The sequence below is a fragment of the Quercus suber genome, unplaced genomic scaffold (assembly GCF_002906115.3).
Source record: "Quercus suber isolate HL8 unplaced genomic scaffold, Cork oak 2.0 scaffold_697, whole genome shotgun sequence".
Lineage (NCBI taxonomy): Eukaryota > Viridiplantae > Streptophyta > Magnoliopsida > Fagales > Fagaceae > Quercus > Quercus suber.
This window is the reverse complement of record NW_027070138.1, coordinates 203,447-224,730: the sequence shown is the minus strand read 5'-3', so window position 1 is coordinate 224,730 and position 21,284 is coordinate 203,447. Positions and strand designations below refer to the sequence as shown.

General features: G+C 31.7%; 1 protein-coding gene and 1 pseudogene across 1 annotated transcript; both read right to left on the bottom strand.

Moving 5' to 3' along the window:
• Positions 1 to 1,179: 1,179 nt before the first annotated feature.
• Positions 1,180 to 13,003, bottom strand: LOC112015696 (uncharacterized). Its single transcript, XM_065766274.1, has 3 exons — positions 12,988 to 13,003; positions 12,607 to 12,834; positions 1,180 to 1,382 (listed from the first exon to the last, which is right to left on the bottom strand). The coding sequence occupies exons 1-3, from the start codon at positions 13,001 to 13,003 to the stop codon at positions 1,180 to 1,182; spliced, it is 447 nt and encodes a 148-aa protein (XP_065622346.1).
• A 2,889-nt stretch (positions 13,004 to 15,892) lies between these two features.
• On the bottom strand, positions 15,893 to 20,999 carry LOC112015693 (elongation factor 1-gamma 2-like; annotated as a pseudogene).
• Between the last annotated feature and the right edge of the window lie 285 nt (positions 21,000 to 21,284).

Genomic DNA, 21,284 nt, shown 5'->3' with positions numbered 1-21,284 from the left:
CTCGTTGTTTTGTTAGCAAAACCAATTGGTTTTCGTGTATAGTTTAATCCATATCGCTGAGTATATGAAATGAAGGATCTCTCTCATTTTTCCTGTAGACGACAAAGCCAAATCTGAGAGAGTGAGAGTGAGGAGAGTATGTAAAATGTCTATTTGCTCTCCAAGTTATAAACTATTAATCGTGGTGGATGAAGCGAAAAGGTTTGTGCCTCGAATGCGGACATGGATACGAGTACAAATACAGGTACGGGTATAACATAGTGATACAAGTAATTTTTAAAAAATTATAATATGAAATGGTAAGTATAATACTAGTATGATACGGATAAGACACAGATATGATACAGGTATGACACCCTAAATGAAGTGTTCGTGCATTCTAACTCAATTGTTTCACGCAAACTCAAACGGTATCAACCAAGTTCTTGGCATAATAGGCATCACAACTCCACTGCCTGTTTTCCAAGTTAAAGATACCTGTTTCTAGATCATCTCATGGGATTTGAAACTCCCTTTTTCCATATTAATATACACACATTAATGCAGACATTTCTTAAAAAGTAATTCAATTCAAAGAATATCACATGAAAATTCTATTATATTGTTTTAAGAGATAACTGCAACTTAGTTTTTTTATTTTTTCCTTTTTTCTAGGTAGCAGCATGAATGATGCTTACACAAATCATTGTTAGTCTCCCCCGCCAAAAAAACCCTCTCTCTCTCTCTCTCTCTCTATATATATATATATGTTAATTAGCCATGTTTTAAAAAAATGGCTTCCAAAAATTTCTTTAAGCTCATAAAATGTCATAATATAGTACTTAATTATAACTCCATGTTTGTATCTTCACTTTCATTTACCTATTTTGAATACATTCTGCCCTCACTCGTCTTTTAATTAGATCATTACACAAGTCATGACACAAAAGAAGACCATAATTTCCACATATAAAATATATATACTTAGAATTTATTAATTTTTTATTTGAAGAAATACCGAATAAACATAAAATTATAAAGATCCATGGTATCAATGTCAAAAGAAAAATAAATAAGTACATGATCTATAGATGAATTAGGAAATCCCACAAGACAAATACATATGTTTGATTTAGCTATTTTCACCCAATGAGCAGAGAAACATGATAAACAATGAAAATGAAGATATGTGAGGTTAATTCACCTGTTGTTTGCATACTCATAAAGCCGTCCACGACTGGAGAAGATGAGAAGAGCCACTTCAGCGTCGCATAGGACAGAAAGTTCACAAGCTTTCTTTAAGAGTCCATTTCTCCTCTTGCAGAAGGAGACTTGGCGTTTTGTATTGTTCTCAATCCGCTTGATCTCAATCTTTCTTCTCCCCATTGCACAACCTGAGAGGCCTAAACACATTAGCAAGTGACATCATGTAGTTATATGTTACTTTCTCTAGCAAAATCAGTAGGTTTTATATGTTCAATATGAGACTATTACACAAATATTGTCTTTGATGTGTGTAATTAAACATTTCAACTAATGTAGAGTTGATTAGTTTGAAAGTTGCAACAGAAAATTGATGCTTGCCAAAACGAGTTTGCGGAATTGCCAAAAGGTATTGGTTTAATGTGTTGAATGAATGTCAATTATTAAGAAGAAATGACGTCATAGACAGTGAACAATTACTTCAATATTAAGGAGAAGCATAAATTAAGGGCTATGAACTACTGTTGAAACATGCACTTGACCTAATAACAAAGCCAGATCCTACAGTAAAATGACTACGATTTTTTTGTGTTTGTGTCTTTGTGTGCAAGTGTTGTACATGTGTGTGTTTTTAGGGTTTTATGGTTACACTAACCAAATCCATGATCTACATGAGATTGAGAAGCTCAAAGACTAGAAAAATGTCAAAATCAACTCAGATCAGCTCAAGAAAATTGAGAATTTTTTGTTGTAAAAATCAGAAAAATATATATTAGGACTCAAACTTGGCATGAGACTTGAACCAATGGCCTAATATTTTTCATTAATCATTTGAGGGGAAAAAAATAAGAATAAGGAAAAGAAACACATATCCATACAAAGCCTAGGAAATGCTAGAAAATAAGTTTAAGAAACATTATCTAGCACTGAAATATAAAGCACCATCATGAACTTATTACATAAAACCGTGAGTTCTAGAACTAAAAAAAAAGTACATAAAAATAACAAAATCAATAATATCAAGCAAATTTTTCATCGATCATTTTGTGGAAAAAAAGAAAAAGAAAAAGAAAAACTAGAAAATAGGCTTAAGAACTAGCACTGAAATTATGAAGCACCATCATGAACTTATTACATAAAACCGAGAGCTCTAGAAGCCAATATATATATATATATACATATATATATAAAAAGAACAAAATCAGTAACATCAAGCAAAGTTTTCATTAATCATTTTGAGGAAAAAAAAATATTTCCATAAAAAGCCATGGAAAAGCTAGAAAATAAGCTTAAGAAACAGCACTGGCTTTGGACAAAATATTCTTTTGTCTGAAAACAGATCCAAGAGATGAATTCAAAACTACACCTACTTTGAAATAAATTCTACAACTAGAAGAGATGTGATGAGGTAGGCAAGCACAGACCTGGCTTTGGAACTCACCCCTGCTAGTTAGTTTTTGGAATTTTTTTCTAATACCAAACAAACTTTGCATAGAGCTCTAGTACTACTTCTCCTCCTTTAATAGCTCTTTCTGTCTTTGTCTACCTAGAGAGAGAGAGAGAGAGAGAGAGGAGAGAGAGAAAATGACGTGGGGAATAGTGATTTGCTAAAATTCCATACAAGACGTAGTAGTTTTTGTGCAAGGTGGATGCTTTTGCAGGTGCAATGAGCACCAAATAGGGCAAAAGCTTATCCAATATTTTTGTTTTTTTATTTTTTGAGTGACTAACATGCCCTTCAAGAATCTATCTCATGAATCCAACTTTCATATGTGTCTCAGGCATGCCTTATTCATATGATGGTGTCTGTGTCTGAGACTGATTGATAATGTGTGTGAAGGAAACAAAAATGTATCTTCTGCATTAGATTAGGACATGTGCAGTCCAAATATGTGCACTAGGATGTCAATGACGGACAATAAAAAAAAACACATTATATATGGTCATTTTGATGCCAATCAGTCTAGGGAAATAAATTTTTGTTGACTATATTAGGGATGTTATAAATTTTACCATCTAACTTTTACAAAATAATTGAGTCCTGCCAATTAGAAAATAGCAATTCAAACATTCATATATGTGTGATGATAGATATGTTACTAATTTTACTATATAATCTATACAAATTTATGTACTGTTACTAATTACAAAAAAATTATTCATATTTTATTTTTATGTTTTTGAAAATTTACCAATCAAATTCATTGTTACATAATTTGCAAAGTTATATAGAAAAATATGTTGTATTTTTTGAATTTTTCTTAATTTACTATGCTATCAAAATTCCCAAATCATATTTATTACCACATTAATTTATGTAATAAAGTTTGTAGGATTTTTATCATTTTTTACTACTACTACTAACATAATGGATGTGATTGATAATAAATAAATATATATCATTAATGATGGACCTAGTAAAAATGATGTTTCAATCACAATAGGACATGTTAATTATTATGAAATTTTTGCTTTTGAGATGGTGATAAAAGTTTGGCATATTATATTTAGCATTTAATCGGCTTCTCAAAAAAAAAAATTAGCATTTAATCACTTTTTCTTTTTTTAACAACATTTAGTATGTCTCAATAATAGAGCTCAAATCTATGGTTTAGGGCCACATTTTCCTTGCATATATGGACGTTGTTCTTAGGCACAATGTTACCTTGAAAAATGAATAGCTCATGTTTACTTAAAAAAAAAAAAAAAAATGAATAGCTAATGTGGTATGGTTTAGAGAAAAAAAAAAAAAAACCAATTTAATCATCTGATGCTAATTGAGGGAGTAATATTAGAAGGTATGATTTAAGCATAACCACACTGCCAAAGTCTAATTAACATGATTTATTGAATGATGGCTTGATTGTATAGAATACCGAAATTGGAAATGATCATGAAATAATATTACAACAAAACAATTCAGTAATTTTACCTATAAATAAATAAAATAAAATAAAATATTCAGTAAGTTTAAATAAGAAAACTAACGAATTCCATTTGAACAACATCTTCGTCTTCAGCGCATATTTGTTTATTCTAGGCGCAAAAGCAAATCTATATATAATAAAGCAAAGGGAAGAATAAAATTGGTGATACCAATCTTTTATATTAGTGTTATGCAAATTTGAGTTCATTGTAAACGAGGAAAGAAAAGAAAATAATTGGTGTTTATGTCTTAGTGTCCGTTTGTAAAGATTATTTTTGCAACTTATTTTACTATTTATTTTATTATTATTATTATTCATGATCTATTGCACTTTTTGTATTATTTATGGTCCTATCTATATATTTAGTAACTTTTATTTTTATTTACATATTTTTAAAAAAAGTTTTCAATTTCAATAAAACAAATAGATTCCAAGAATCTTATATTAAAAGAAATATAGAAAGGCAAAAGTTTTTCATTTTTTTCATTTTTCACAATTATTAGTTAAATAGTGTGATGTGATTGATTCAAGTAAAAGTAGTATCATTAATATTGAAGGACCCACTTGAAAGTAATGTTCAATCAATCAATTATTATGAAATTTGTTTAGTCTTCAGTACTACCTTTTGACGCTAGCCTTTGTTGTAATAAAAGTTGGGCATGTAGTCTTATATTTATCGTGTGTCACTTTTTATTTTTTAACCAATTAGTATTTGTCACTAATAGAGCCTAAATGCTATGGTTTAGGCACATTGGCACCATGCATATATATGAGCTTTCCCTGGTGGTTGGTATTTCGTTTTCATAGTCAATGCAGGGTTTGACCGAGTAAGGGAAATTAACATGAATGGAAAAATTATTAAAAATAAATTACAAAGTAGGTTTATTTTTATCATTTAAAACTGATCAAGGCGCAAGTTCTACACTCTTAGAATTTATGTTTTATTCTGGTTTTGAATTTGTGTTGTACACTCTTAGAATTGTGTTCTATCAATAAAGGTTTGGTCACTTGGCTTTACAAATTGAAGATGAATTCTTTGTTAGTTTAACTAGTAAATTCATTTATTTTTATTGTGGGATACATATTAAATCAGCCTATACTAAAATAAACTTATATTAATGTCTTGGCCTAATAGTGTAGAATAATTATTATAAATCTATAGGTTGTAGACTTTTTAGCACCATGGCTATTGTCAATTTGCTGACATTTATATCTATGGTCTAATGACTCTAATCTCCAGTTTAGAAAAATCTGCACAATTTACAGAATGGACCATGCTTGTCTACTTAGGGATTAAGGGTGGAGGGAGGGGCTTAAAGGGGAGTAAATAGATTGCCTAAAAACAGCCTCTCCCTCTCCCCTTAATCCAAACGGACCATTAGGTTACTAGTTGAAAATATTAAGTGCACTATTATAGGTTTTAGAACAAGAAGAAGATAATAATAATAAATTGAAATATTGTATGAGCATTATATGGATGCTTGGAAAGTTGAGAAATTGACAAACTTAATTATTTTGAAGAAAATATTTGTATTTCCTAAATATTTTTTTTTTGGGGAGTATTTTCTATAATTTTTTAAAATCACTGACATGATCTATTGATATAGAATACAAATAACATCAATATTAATTCATAATAATATTTACTCTAATCCATTTGAATAAATATCATGCCGATAAAAGTTGTACCCCTAATATTGTTGCCGTCTAAATAACGGAATGGGGCAAAATGCATTAGTTAATGCCTTAATGGACAAGTATTCTCTTGTATATGGAAAACTTTTCAAGTCATAGAGAGACTATAGGCCAATTGAAATTTCCTGCCACTTATGTGAGGCATGTTAAGTTGGTCAAATAAAAAATAAAGCCATAAGATTATAGACCTATGGTAGAACTAGTGAGACAAAGCTCTCATGAAGGCCATGTAGGTTTGGCAACGTGTGGAATGGTCTAATAGGACTTGAGTACAATTGATTTGAGAGATATTCTCTCTGGTTTTTTTTTTTTTTTTTTTTCTTAAAAGACATTTTTTTTAATTAAAGAAATTATTGTAGAGATCGATCCAACATGATTAATTAAGATGATTTGGCCAAGATTATTCCCTCTCAATAGGTTAAGGAAAGAAAAAGATAATAATAATAAAGAGAAATATTGTATGAGCATTAATTATATGGATGCTTGGAAAGTTGAAAAATTGACAAACTTAATTATTTTTAAGAAAATATTTGGGCTTTCTAAATAAGTTTTTTTTTTTTTTTTTTGGAGGGGGGGGGGGGTATTTTCTAAAAACACAATTAAAAAAAAATCACTGACATGATCTATCGATGTAGAATACAAATAACATCAATATTAATTCATAACAATATTTACTCTAATCTATATGGATAAATTTTATGATGATAAAAGTTGTACCCCTAACATTGTTGTTGTCTAAATAACGGAATGGGAGTAAAATGCATTAGTTAATGCCTTAAATGGACAAGTATTCTCTTTCATTTTTGTTATTTTATTTTATTTTATATTTTATTTTAAAGACAATGAGTCAATGGAAAACAATTCAAGTCATAGAAACTGTAGGCCAATTAATAGACATTTTCTACCACTCATGTGACACATGTAAAGATGGTCAAATAATTATAAATAAATAAAAAGTCATAACACTGGGTGATGTAAATTCCCTTGAAACTTACTGTGTAATGTGAATTGAAAGAATTTTGAGGTTGGGGTTTTGTGATGTACGATTTTGAGGTTTTTCACACTATGTTTGACATTCCCTTAAATTAATTAAATATATTAGTGTGAAATTGAGGTTCTGAATTGAGGTGCATGCATGAACCTTCAATATAGTGGAAAATAATAAGATCATGATTAATTATAGAATTGAATATAAAATCAGTTTAGTTAAGAAATTCAAAGGTTAATATATATATATATATATATAATATTTTAGGTGGTAAATTTAGCTTATGAAATTGATATATCTTGATCTATGATTGCATGAGATGTGACCATCATGTGATGAAAATAAAGCAGGCTCTTCTTTCTTTGTAGAGTGGGTCCTAACATCAACATGACAATTGACAATGATGGGAATCCATAACTTACAAAGTGGTGCAAATTTTCGATTAAAGAGTCATGAATTTTCATATCAAGACCTATTCAGTTGCTATAAAATTTACATATCAAGTGCCATACATTTTTAGAGTTTTTACACTCACAAAAATTACAATTCTCAAAGGTTAAAAATTCTGTGTGTTTATATATTGTTTCAAATAACCTAATACAAAGTTTACAAATTTATTTAGAAAATAAATAATTAAAATTTTAACTATTATTATCATGGTTAATTATTACATGACAAAACCACCCTTCAACATGAATAAATATCTTATGTGGATGAAAAATATATATTTATTTTCTAAAAGGTTTTTGTCAAGGTCACCCATTGATGAAGTAGTTGTAATGGCTTCTTCTTATATGAGACTGCTTTTTGATAATTACAATAATGAAAAAGGAGCATTAGAACCTAGAAGATAGAGTTAAAAGTACATGTTATGTCACTTGACTCTATTCTTTTAACTTTTCTGTGGAAAATTAGAAACATTGATAAGACACTTTTTTTTTTTCTTTTCCTTTTTCTTAACAAATTATTCTAATTATCAAAAAACAATTTTATGTAAATATGTATTAAATTTCTTAAAATGGTTCATTAATTTATAACTTAAAGGTTAGAGTCAGAAGAACATGTTATGTCACTTGACTTTAATCGCTCAACTTTTATGTGGAAAATTGGAAACGTGAAAGATTGGAAACATTGATAAGACGTTTTTTTTTCCTTTTTTTTTTTTATTATTTTTAACAAATTAATGGCCGAATGCATTGTTTCTGGTTTGGCCAAAATTGCTGAATTTCCCTCACAATTTTTTAATGAGATGAAAATACATATTTCCCCTCTCTTTCATATTTCATCTCCCAACACTTGTCTCACTCTATCAGTATTTTTTATTCCACACTTTCCATTACAATAGGATGAAGTCCAGTGACTCACAAACACAAGATCAAATTCATATGTTATCACCAATAGTGATATTTTGATGTACTTTATACCAGTAGCTATTCATAGTCAGACTATACAAATTTAGATAGTACATAACACATAAATAAGGAAATTTATGTGAGGGGGGAACTCATGTGAATATGTGATGGCTCATCACTTTGTTTATCTTTTTTTTTATTATGAAAATGGCCCTTTGTTTCAGTTTGAATGTCAAGCTCTATATGTGATGGAGTATTTATTACAAGGAATTTATTGGTTTCACGTTTCCTGTGCCAAATATACCACAAGAGTATACTACCTTGCCTGTAAAACAAAATATGCTATTCATTCAAGCTAGAACAGTTTTGAAGCCAAGTGTATGGCTAATTGGCTATTATATTGGATCATCAATTATTAAATTTACAAAAACCTGGCTTTTAGTAAAATTAATTTTGTGAATTGAGTTATATACCCAGAACTTCAAATACTTTTTATTTATTTATTTATTAGATACAAACAATTCTTAATTCTAAAGTAATTGAAAGACGGATTAAAACAAAATGGATAATGCAAAGGATTGATAATTCTAGAGTAAGTTTGGGCTATTTAAATCAAATTGATGATAGATTGGTTTTTGATGCTCAATATAATCAAAGACATTATTATTTAAATATCCACTTCCTCTTGAAGCAAACAAAAAAAGATATATATATATATATATATGTGTGTGTGTGTGTGTGTGAGTCTATCTCAACTATCAAAGTTGTTTGGTGCAATTTGCTTAATCATAATTTTATTTGTCAATTTAGCTCAATAATCATATAATAGACTTGCCATCTTCAACCCTAATGAATCACTTTCAACCCCAGTTTTCCTCTTAAAATACCAAAGTTTGGTTAGATGCGCTTTAATAATTGCTTATTTGTTGAAAGTATGGTAACCATAATTTTTTTTTAAAAATGGGGGTGGTGATTTTCTTTTTGTGAGTGGAGCTTGCCAAACTCACTTGCTAAATGTCAGACTTATATTTGAATGCAAAATATTTAATCGTGGAGGGCTTGTATGAGTTTTGGGGCTATGAAAATTTGGTCTCAGTCTGCTATAATTCTTACCAAGCTGCCACTCTTTTGCTTAAACATCTCCCAATTTGGTGGTGAATCAGTTGACTCACTGTGAAATTTATCAATTCAATACCAATGTAGAACTTAATTCATTTAAGTTAAAAGTAATTATTTAGTACACTAAATGTAATATATATTACATTTAGTGATAAAAAATTGTATGTATAATATATATATATATATATATCCTACCCACATAATAGTGAGTGCATTACTATAAGAAGAAAAAAATATTCCTTTTTGATAGAATATAAGAAGAGATAAAAAATTGCTCATCTAATATAAAATAATTTTCCCTAAAGGCTTTAATATCACAATATGTATACTCCTGCGGCTAGGTTTGATTAAACGAAGTGTTTGACTTTGCTTGTGGAGTAATATTTTTGAATTGTCAAGTTGATTTTAAGTGCGCCATCCGTCCCACTTTATTTGTCATGTTTAAAAAATTAAACTTTTTAAGAGAACATCATTTATTATCTTATTTACCTTTTAAAATTGTATAAGTTTCCAAGACTACCCTTAAATAAATTTATCAAAAAATTGAATTATTAATAAAATAGAGGTATAATAGGAACATTAGTAAATTAATGACTTTTATTTTTAAAAACATGACAATATTTTGAGACATCTCAAAATGGAATAGAGGACAAACAAAGTGGGACGGAAGTAGTAATATATTAAGTTCCCTCCTCTGTGTCAAAAAATAAATTGAGAAACGCATGGGGCTAAACATGTACGTTTATGACAAGATCAACATTCCCTATTTGTTAAACGAAATATACTATTTTATGCAAACAACATGACATTTTTAAGTATACCATTATGCAAGCATGAAGCAACATGACATTTTTAAAATAATAAGAGAAAAACACAACTTCAACACGGCATTTGTTGCTGAATGTCATTTTTTCACTCCAAAAAACATGCCATACAATATTCAGTTTATGTCTAGGGTCATGTTGTTTCTGCCCAATGTCGTCTTCTTGACAAGAAATATTTAGTCTCCCTTCAACCATGGATATCATATTTTTTAGCTAAGTAATTGAGGTAAGACTTTTTGTAAGCCTAGGATGAAAATTGGCTAGAAGAATGTAATAGCTACAAATTCTAGAGAACTAAATAATGCATTTCAAACAGACTGTCCATTAGAAGAGAACCTGAAAAACTAATATAAAAAATGAATGGCTAGCCTACTTGATCTATGATGAGAATAAAACAACCTTCCAGGAGGGAATCTGCATGAAACTCACATATTCCATGAGATTAATCTCGGGGGGCTGCAAAGAATCTTGCATTTAGGGAAGCTAATAACAGGTTGCTTTCCCCTCAGAAATCAGAGAGTTTCCAACATAGCTCATGAACCACCAATTTTCTGCATCAGAATGGCTGACTTCCCATGTGTACTCACTGATTTCTTGGGTCTAATTTTAAAGTTGATCTTTACACAACCAGTGGCAGGAGACCAGACCCTGTAGCTTCTTTCTGTGGTGAGCTAGATCTTGAAGTATATAGTCCTATCCATTGGTCAGTCAATAGTTTCTAAAATCCCCTAAGAATGAGTAATAATGATATGAAATGCAGACTTCTAAAAATATGCATTGAGGCTATTTTTTGTTTTTTTTTTTATACGCATTGAGGCTATTTACATCTCACGGGAGTGCTCTAGTTTAGCTACAGCGGCAATAATTTGGAAGGCCTTCCAACTTGATCTTGAACACACAAGACTAAAAAATTATATTTACATTTAATTTAATCACGGAACATATAGCAAAATACTCATTTGACTTGCCTATAGTATCATCCAACTGAATAAAAAAACAAAGACAAACCATATAGCTCATTATGGTAGTCCTAAACTTTCAAAATGAAAAGGCAAACTGCCAACATCATCATCATTAAACCAATTTAAAATACAAAATATGCATCAGATTTTCCTATAACTACTCTTTTTCTTGTTCGTCTAATACTCTCTCTCTATTTTTTTTTCCCAGCAATACCAGACCCGCTTACCCCCATTTAAATGCAGAAAGAAAGAAACTAGTTGATGTTTTAAACTACCATAGTGAAGGGGCACCAACATCATCAAAATCACTAATCATGCCAACAAGAAGAGAAATGATGTCCTAATCAAAATAAATATTAATTTCCACATCACAATAACTGTGATATTGCACCTAACTGACTACTTCAACAACACTCTTATTCCATGGAATCGTAGACAGCACAACCAATTAACAACCAGTGCCATCAATATTATTTTATTCCATTAGTCATAGACTGTCATATTGTTTCTAACCAACTTGGCCCACATCCTAGTTGGCCTTGCTTTTGTTTCAAGTAAAACCGTGACATTCATTTTCTTCATAATAATTAATACGTGCCAAACTATCTCAGACAACTTCCAATCATCTTGTTCTCAAACATGTCACCTCCAGATTTTTACACACAGAAATCTGTTTCAAAAACACAATTCTGCTTCAAAGGCAATGTTCACAGATAATGATCAAAATCCTTAAAAGTCTTAAATACTCTCAATCATATGACAGAATATACCATTTCCTTCTCAAATGCAAGTTGAAAGTAGAATTGCTTATAAATCATCATCACCAAGCTATCCTCATCATCTATTCCAAAAGCTTGGTGAGGATAGCTTAGGTTATAAATGCTGAAAATGTATCTGGAAGCTGACCAATTAGTGAAAAGGGGTGAAATCATCCATTATCTGGGATGTAAATTTGGAAGGTGTTTATACTTTCTCCAATGTGTTCTCCAACAACTAATTTTACCCTGCTTGTCCAATGTCCATATACAGTTCATGGGTTATTCTTACAAGCTAGATAGAGGTGGTGCATTTATATTCTTACATTGTATTTTAATTTGTTTAAGTGTAAAATGATAGACCTTGCTGATTTGCTATCATGGTGCAAATATGTGGGGTGCAATAACATCATTGTTTCACAATAAGATGTACTAGAGGCAGGAAATGATAACATACAAAAATGACAGTAACACATAGAATGAGAGGGAGGGGCGGGATGAGGAGGAGCTAGTAGAACCGTAATGCCAAAGCCTTGAAAAATCTAAGTTCACAACAAAACTCATTTCTTGGAAAAATCAACAATCCCTTGGAATAGATCACCTATAAGCATAATCACAATAAGATCTACAAACCAGTATTCAATAAAGATATAATGCAGAAAAAGCTATAAATATAAAGTTTCAAACAACCTATATCAACAAAGCAGTGGTTGCTACTAATGAAAGGCAAAACAAAAGCCATGAGGCACACCTCTTGATTACAGTCAATACATGAATGAGAAAGGATCTCAGTCCCGAATACCAAGTTCAACCTCAAGCTCATCGTCATCCTCAAACAGCTTTAGAAGACGAGCATGCTGCTCTTCTCTCTTCTTTTTCTGCCATATCTTGAATAACAACACAGCAAAAGCAAAAACTGCCACCAAACCCAGGCATACAATAACTATCTTGATACCTACAGAACTACCCGAAGCACCATGACTCCCAGCATTATTTTCATCTTTTGTACTTGGAGAATCATTTGCAAAGCCTTCAAATACACACAAATTGTTAGATAAATCACAAAATAACAAATTAAACCCTTTGTTTAGATATTGATGAAACTAAAAACAAAGAAAACAACTTTGAGTTTCAAATTAAACTTCTTTTTATGTAATTTTCATTTCCAAACAACACATATCACCTGATCCATGCCCCATCTAACTATAGAGTAACAGAATGAAACCAAGTCATGTTACTAGGTAAACTGTATTTACAATGAGCAATTAGGTGATGTCTGGTAAACCACAGAACTGGTTCCGTTCTGATATAAGCTGAACCAATAATATAATTGAACTGGAATTTTATTTTATATCTAATTCGTCTACATTCATTTTCCCAAACTAAAGTTGGTCCCAATTAGCTTAACTAGTAAGATCCGTTATCATTTAATGAGGAACTAGGTTCGAATCTCGTCCATGGCCTGATGATAAAAAGCAATAATCATGGATGGAACCATAATTTCAAATCCTATCGTATCTATCAGAAAATGAAATCCAAATTAAAAACAACTAAAAAGCCAGTTATATTGTCCCTAATTGGCAAGGTTCCATAACATGCAAAACACTCCACCTATATATTTGGTTGCAAAGAAAAAGTAGAAAAAGAAAAACCAAATCTTGTAGTTTTATGCATCAGTTAGTTCGAATTCTAGAGCTACTTTTTTCCGTTTTCCCAGGAAAATTGGCGCAGAAAAGCAATGAAATTAAACATGCTAATTACATAGAACTAATAAGAGAAGGAAAAAAAAAATTAAAACTTTTCAATTCCTTAACCATGCATTCCCTCCTTTTTCTATTCATTCCAAGAAAACCCAAAAACAATTGGCCAACGCAAAGCTAAAAGTAAATTGATCTGAGACCCAACTGAGAGATTCTTGTACAGAACAACATAAAAGCACCCACTACTCTTTATGTTCCTTGGTTTCTAATTCTTGTACGGTTTTGTCTTTTTTATCATAAACCAAACAAAAAATATATATGTTTGAACAAAATAGTGAAATTCAGACATTGAAATAATAATAACAAAGAGAGAGAGAGACCTGAAATGAATTGCAGAGAGATCAAGCAAAAGAGGAAAAGGGATTGCAGAGATCTTAGGCTTGGAATTCTACTCATCTCTCTCTTTCTCTCTCTCTCTCTCTGTTTCTCTCTGTTTCTCTGTTTGGGAATAAAGAAAATTGAAAAAGGAAAAAGACCTATGTGCCCATTTTGGAATTCTTTCTTGTTACCATCAGCTAATAAATATGTAGTTACGTTATGTACAACAACTGCAACTTCAAAGTCGTGATGGGTCTCCGCGTTACAATGTTGACTCTCCCTGGCTGCCTAAAATGTGAATATGACTTGCTAGTGGGCAGAATCTAAAGGAGTAAATATGTTATTATGTACTTGTTTAATTTATATATATCTTTTTGGATAGATGTTTAATTTATTTTATTATTGTGTAAATAAAATTATGGCAATATAATAACTATATATATTTCACCTATTTCAACAAATGGTAAAAAATTTGGAATATATATTGCATACATACTCCTTTGCTTTCAAAGCTCAAGTTGTGACTTGCATTTTTTAAACATTATTTTATATTGAAAAATACATAAATTATTGGATTTGGTTATGTGATTAATAATTTAAATAGATATTAATATAGTTATATTCAAATTTTGTTTAAGTTAGATTTAGATGAATAGGACTCCACAAGAATAATTCTCCTTGAAAGTTTAGATGATTCTGATCTTGACATAACAAAGGACAAGGAGGAGGAATCATCCACATCCACCAGCTTAAGTTATGGGTTGCCTTTAAGTTCTCTAAGAACGCACAATGCCACAATGTATGGCACCATTTGAAATTTTAAACTTCGTAACGAAAGCATCTCTTACAAAGGGCAATTTTGTCCAAAGAGTATCATTTTAACTTTTGAGTATGGTTTTAAAAATTAGACCGGGGCAAAATTGTTTTTGCCTCTGGCTCCTGGTTCAACCCAATTTGGTTAGTTTTGACTGGGTTTTATTTTTTATTATCAATTTTTACCCATTTTGGGGGGTTTTTTATCAGACTGGATTGGTGCTTAAACCGGTCGGACTAGCTGGTCCGATTTTAAAACCATGCTTTTGAGTTCCACGCTTATCACTTTAGCCATTTCTAGCCCCTCTCATTCATTTATGCCAATTTTTTATTAACAAGATCTCACAATAACTCAACTTTAATGAAGGTTTATTTGGGATTCGCTTATTTTGTTGAAATTGAAAACTTTTTGCTGAAAGCACTGTAGATAAAAGTAAAAGTTAGCTGAAATAATACAGTGAAACCCATTAATAATACCAAAAGGTGCAGTAAAACCCATGAATGGTAATAAAAATAAGTTGAATGGTAAATTAAGTTGGTTTTTTAATTTAGAGCCAAACACACACTAAGTATCTCATTGTTCTTGTTAACATTTGCCTTAAATGAATAAAACTCCACAAGAATAATTCTCCTAGAAACCTTAGATGATTCCTTTAACGCCATGTAGGGCACCATTTGAAAGCCTAAGTTATGGGTACCTTTAACTTCTCTAGGAATGCAGAATGTAGGGCTTCATTTGAAATTTTAAACTTTGTAATTAAAGCATCTCTTACAATGGCACAAATTTTTATTTTTTTATTTAATTAGTTAGGTAAAGTTCGATCCTCTCTACATCTCAATCATTGCACATGTTATTTCGCAATGTAACCCTGTTGTCATAACAACCATAGAGGCACCACAAAGAACTGTTAAGAGTATCTATGAGAAACCCACATTACAAATGTAAAACGATTACATAAAAGAGAAAAAGCCTCATTTTTAATCATAAATATGCGTGTCTCGTGCAGAATTCTCAGTGACTGTCATTGCAACCTCTCAATGCAATTATAGGGGAGCAAGGTAAGCTCCAACATGATTAATGGAGGAACAAGAACCTGAGCTTCCTCTAGCAGATGTATTAACACATAACAACTGACAAATGAACTAAAAAAAAACACATATAAATGTAAAAATGCAAAATAACTTCATATGCTAGAATTAGAAAGAAGATGGGTGTTGTGCTAGTCCCATAAAATTGGAGTTGAACGGGTAAGACCTCTTGGATCAGTGTGCTCTGATCCACAGCTTATCATTAATGCTTTTAAGCTTATTACAATGAGCTAACACCATTACCTAATATAATTCAATGCGTCTATCGATATCCCACCACATTGTCATGAGACCAAAAAACATATGATGATACCAGTGTCATTTAACTACTACTGCAAAAATATGAGAAAAGAACCAATTTTGTCTGGAGCAAAAACCTAGAAAATTTGAATTGAAGCTTGTCATAAAGAGGACCCTATAACAATTGATCTACTTCAAGGTAGTATCCTTATCACTTGAAGCACTTGGCATCCAGTAAAGCCTCCCCCTCAAAAGGCTCACAATCTTCAATCATTTGACTTACACGCTCCTTCTGGGCTTCGTCATTAATGTCAACCTTCTTCCATTCGTACAGTTCCATATCATAACACTCATCAATAATGAATTGAGGAATTTCTGTTCCGCTGAAGAGCCACAACCCTTGCACCTTGAATGGAGGCTCTAAGCCAATGATCAGCATCTTCCCAAATGCATACTTACGAGCCAAATCCATACATTGCAGGAAACCACCCACCTTGTTCAATGTAACAAACGATACAGTATTCTCATCATTATACTTGTAATCACAGAACCAAAGGGAGTAGCCTTCAGGGTCAAACATGTCCCAAAACCCTGCAAGAGGAAGCAAAGTTGAAAACACATACAGCAATCCAATTATTATATATCACACACAGACACACATGCACTGCTTAACAGCACTAAATAACTGGAGTTCTAACACACACACAAATGTGAACTAACAAGACTGAAAAAGGATTAAATTATTAAATCTCACACACCAAGAAGGCCCAGAAGTGCATAAACCAAGCGAACAGTTATAGAACAGGTGAATAAATTATAGTATAAGTATGAAAAAGCAGAACTGCTAGAAGAAAGGAATATATATAAGTAGGTTCAAGAAACAATCAAGATTGATTGATGGAAGTTCCAAATCTCAAGTGATATAAAATGCCTTTTCTTTTTATAAGTAAAATGATATTGCATAATACAAAGTATGAACATCTCTGAACTATAAACTGCATAAAAATCATAATAGGGGAATTTTGAATTGGGAATAAAACATTGCAAGTAGCCAAAATGTCAACTTTTAAAATTTTATATTAGAAATTGAAGCCCAACCAAAATCCCACTTCGGCATTTCATTTGGGGGTCTACTTGGAAGTGCACAAGGAGACTACCCACTAAACCTTCTTAAATAACCTTCATTACATCTCTTAAAAAAGCATGCATCCAAACTTTTTTCCCTTAATATCATGCATGACAGGCTCTAATAAATTCAGCCTTATCATGCTGGTTGGGTTAGAATTCATAAAGGTACGGCTGCAGTAGATTCTTCTGGCCAAGTCACAATTTTATTCAAATAATCAGCTACTCTAATATGTTCCTAACTTACCCTTTGCTTTAGTTGAAAATCAATATTTGTTTTCTATATGCTTCATTTGAGTTTATATTAAGAAGGGAAATATTGGAAACTAATGATTTTTAGATATAAACAGTATGAATTAAATGATACCCCCTTAAAAAGTTTGATCTACTAAGGTGGACAAACAACATGGGACAAAGAAAGTATAATTTTACAAATACAGAGCCAAAATAAAATTAATAAGACAAAGCTCTGAAAAAAAAAAAAAAAAAAAAAAAGAGAAATGACAAACTACTTAACACCGGAATACTCATAACTATTATTACCAAAAGCAACCACATTCAAAAACTAACATTAAAATGAATCCACTTGTATGCACAGGCAGGAAAAGGCTTATATACGGGATATACCTTTAATTGCAACTTCACAGAAATTAGCCTTTGTGTTTGAGTACAGCCTTTTCCATTCATCCAGAATCATCTTGCTAGGAGGCAAAAGATCAAGAGGATTCTTTGCTTTGGGCTTGGGTGCCTCTTCCTCCTCAGCAGCCTCTTCTGCTTTAGGTGGTGCTGCTTCTTTCTTGACCTCCTTAGGTTTTGCAGGTTCTTTTGGCTGTGAAGGCTTCTTGTTGGACTGAACAGATGGAATAGATTCAACTTGCTTCACCTCACCCAATATCTTCTGGAAATTTGGCTGATTAACCAAGGTCCAAAAGTACCTCTCTACATGAGGGAATTCAGAGGTAAAACTCTTAGTCAAGATCAGGTCAAATCCGGTATACAAGTGACAAGTCGTAATGATATCAGCCAGTGTCACAGAATGTCCAACAAGGTAAGTGCTGGAAGCAAGATGTGTATTCAAAGCATCTGGTGCTCTCTTCAGTGCAGCAATTGCAGCTTCTTCAGCCTTCATGCAGATAACAGGAAGTTAAGAGCTAAATTATAAATGAAAAAGTTCCACTATTTCCAGATAGATGAAAATATATTTAAGTTAAGAGAACAGAATAAGCAAAAGCAGAACTTGACTAACCGGTGGAAGGTACGCCATTAAACCCCGTCATGGGTAATACCAGCGCACTATGTTAGCAGCAATTTCCATTGAAGAAAAATCAATCCACTGTTCAATATGGGCCTGCCAAAACAAGGTTGCAAAATAGAAATGTCAAAAGTGTCTCCATTCAACAGGAAGCACATGAAAAAATTTACAAGAATGGTAGCATTATGAAAACAATAGCAATAATATAGGGGGGGAGGGGGGGAATCTAGTCGCGTTATATGGGTGCTCTTATTAGAATTAGAATCCAAATACACGAACTTTTTTCATTTTTGAGTAAACAATTGTCTTATAATGATATTAGTAATTGAACAAAGTTTATGAAACAAAACTATCTTACAATGCTACTAGTTTGTAGGCAATGGCTACAAACTCCCTCTCTATCTTTTTATTGAATGTGATTTTTGACAAATTCATCATTAGATTGCAATTTCTTATTATATCCTCCATATTTGCAAAATTTCAAGAAGATCAAAGATCAATAGTTATATCATTAATCAAATGTTTAATTTTCAAGTTTTTGTAGTCTTAAATTATACATAAAAATAAGTTTACGGATCAAATAGTAGATAACATCTGAATTGAACGAAATTTGACATGTATGTTAAGAATATTAAGAATATATAATCTAACGATTAAATTTTCAAAATATGTAGGTATAAAGACCCCACCCCAACTGTGTAAATATTGTCTGCTTTGGGGCCCATACCCCTCATGGTTTTGTTCTTCCCTCAAAGCACGCAGTGGTAAGGGAAAAGGTCTCTACACATTGAAAGAAGATTACTTCTTATAAGCATACTTTGATACCATCTATAACGACCCCACCCTAATTGTGCAAATATTGTTTGCTTTGATGCGCTTATAAGGAGTGATCTCTCTTTAATGCGTAGGAACCTTTTCCCCCACTGCTATGTGCTTTAGGGTAGAACAAAACCAGGAGGCACATGGGCCCCAAAGTAGACAATATTTATACAGTTGGGGTGTGGTCATTACAGTAGTCATGTTAATTTTTTAATGGTGTAGGAAACTTTGTCCTTATTACTTTTGCTTTTAAAATCCTTCAATCCTATACTATATTTGAATTTACCAAGCAGTATCTTGGGGAAAAACTAATTGAGTCAAATTTTAAGATTTAATCACTTTTAAACATCCGAACCAAACAAGCCCTTTATAGTTTATATACCAACATAAGATTTTAAACCCTGCAAACTTGAAAACATAGGAAGCAACAAACAAATCTTTTAATACCCAGACAATCTCACAATCCTCACACCACTTACATATTCAATCAGTGAAGAGCCATAGAGAGGATTATCAGCCTTCACGCATGTCACTGCAGAAAGTAATAACCAACAATGAAATTCAAATCTTACAACAGCCTTCAAAGTGTAACAAATGTAGTTTAAAAGATAGCCTAACCATAGCGTGCAATGGCATTACTCTCAAATACAGGACCATCAGGTGTCTCGAGCACAGGAACCTACACAACAAGAGACCTTTTCTCAGGTAAACACATAAGAAAAAAATGGCTTGTATAAGACATTGTCTATACTAAAGAAGCCCACCTTTCCAATTGGGTTCATCTTCATAAACTCAGGAGTTTTGTTTGATACACCCATTTCAAAATCCTTCACCAATTCAACCTCGACTCCACTATACTCTGCAGCAATAAGTGCCTTGAAAGCATACTTGATGGTGCTCCCCGCATGCAGGACCTAAAGTTAACCAAACGTATACGTTACATAAAACCATTTTCTATAGCATGAAGTTACATCATGCACTCAAGTTAATTCTGATGTTGATTATTACCATGTATCCTCACAACAAATGCTTGATCGAAGGATCATATCCTTCGAATCTAAAACAAAAGGCTCTTAATAAATGTCACATCTACATCAGTTTGATTCATGTTCTTAACAACCTTCATTTACAAATAAAGAGAAAACAATTGCAAAGAGAAAACCCGCAATCACGTATTTGTTTACTCTTCGAATCTAGATTCAATTCTTCTTCATCCGAAAAATGAATCGACATGAACCTAGATTTCCACTTCATGCCTCCAATTTCGTAGTTCAACATACAAAGAAAACTAATCACATTGAAATCCAAAGATTTGAACCAAATACACTCCCAATTTATAAATCCAAAATTTCCACATTGCCATCTAAAACCTAAACAACAGTACAAACAAAACAAATTCATGACTAAATACGAAGAAAATAAAAAAACTAAACAAAACCCAACACTTGAATCCAAAGGTCAATTCATTAAGTCAATTATTTTCCTCTCTTTGAGTATTTTCTCATTAGCCAATCAGATATACAGGAATCAAAGAAAAACCGATTAAACAAAACCCAATTGGATTCAACAAAGACCCAACAAAATAAACACGAATCCAGATCTAAATGGGCATCAGAATGCAAACTAGACGTGAAAATTTTTCGAAAAAAAGAAGAGAGTGATTTCTGAGAGCTTTACCAAAGCCATGGCTTCAAAGAGACTCTGAACTCTTTGAGGCGAGAGAGGCAGATAAAGGTCTGAGTTTTGACTTTTGAGGAGCTCTACGAGAGTATTTAGTAGTGGAGGGAAATATATGGACTTGGGCGGACAAGCTTTCCATCTTTGTGTAAAATTTGAAAATTTATCAGTCAGATTACATATTTTTAACTTGACATGTCAAAATTTACAGATGTTATTTATTAATCGATTAATAAATTTATTTTTTTATACATAATATTTTACTCAAAAACTTGAAAATTTCAAAATTCATATTAAATCAAAATTTCACATTTTTAATACCATTTTAAGCAAGCTCCTTAGTATTGTTTTGAAAGTTCCATTAATGTGATGACAAGTGTCTTTCAC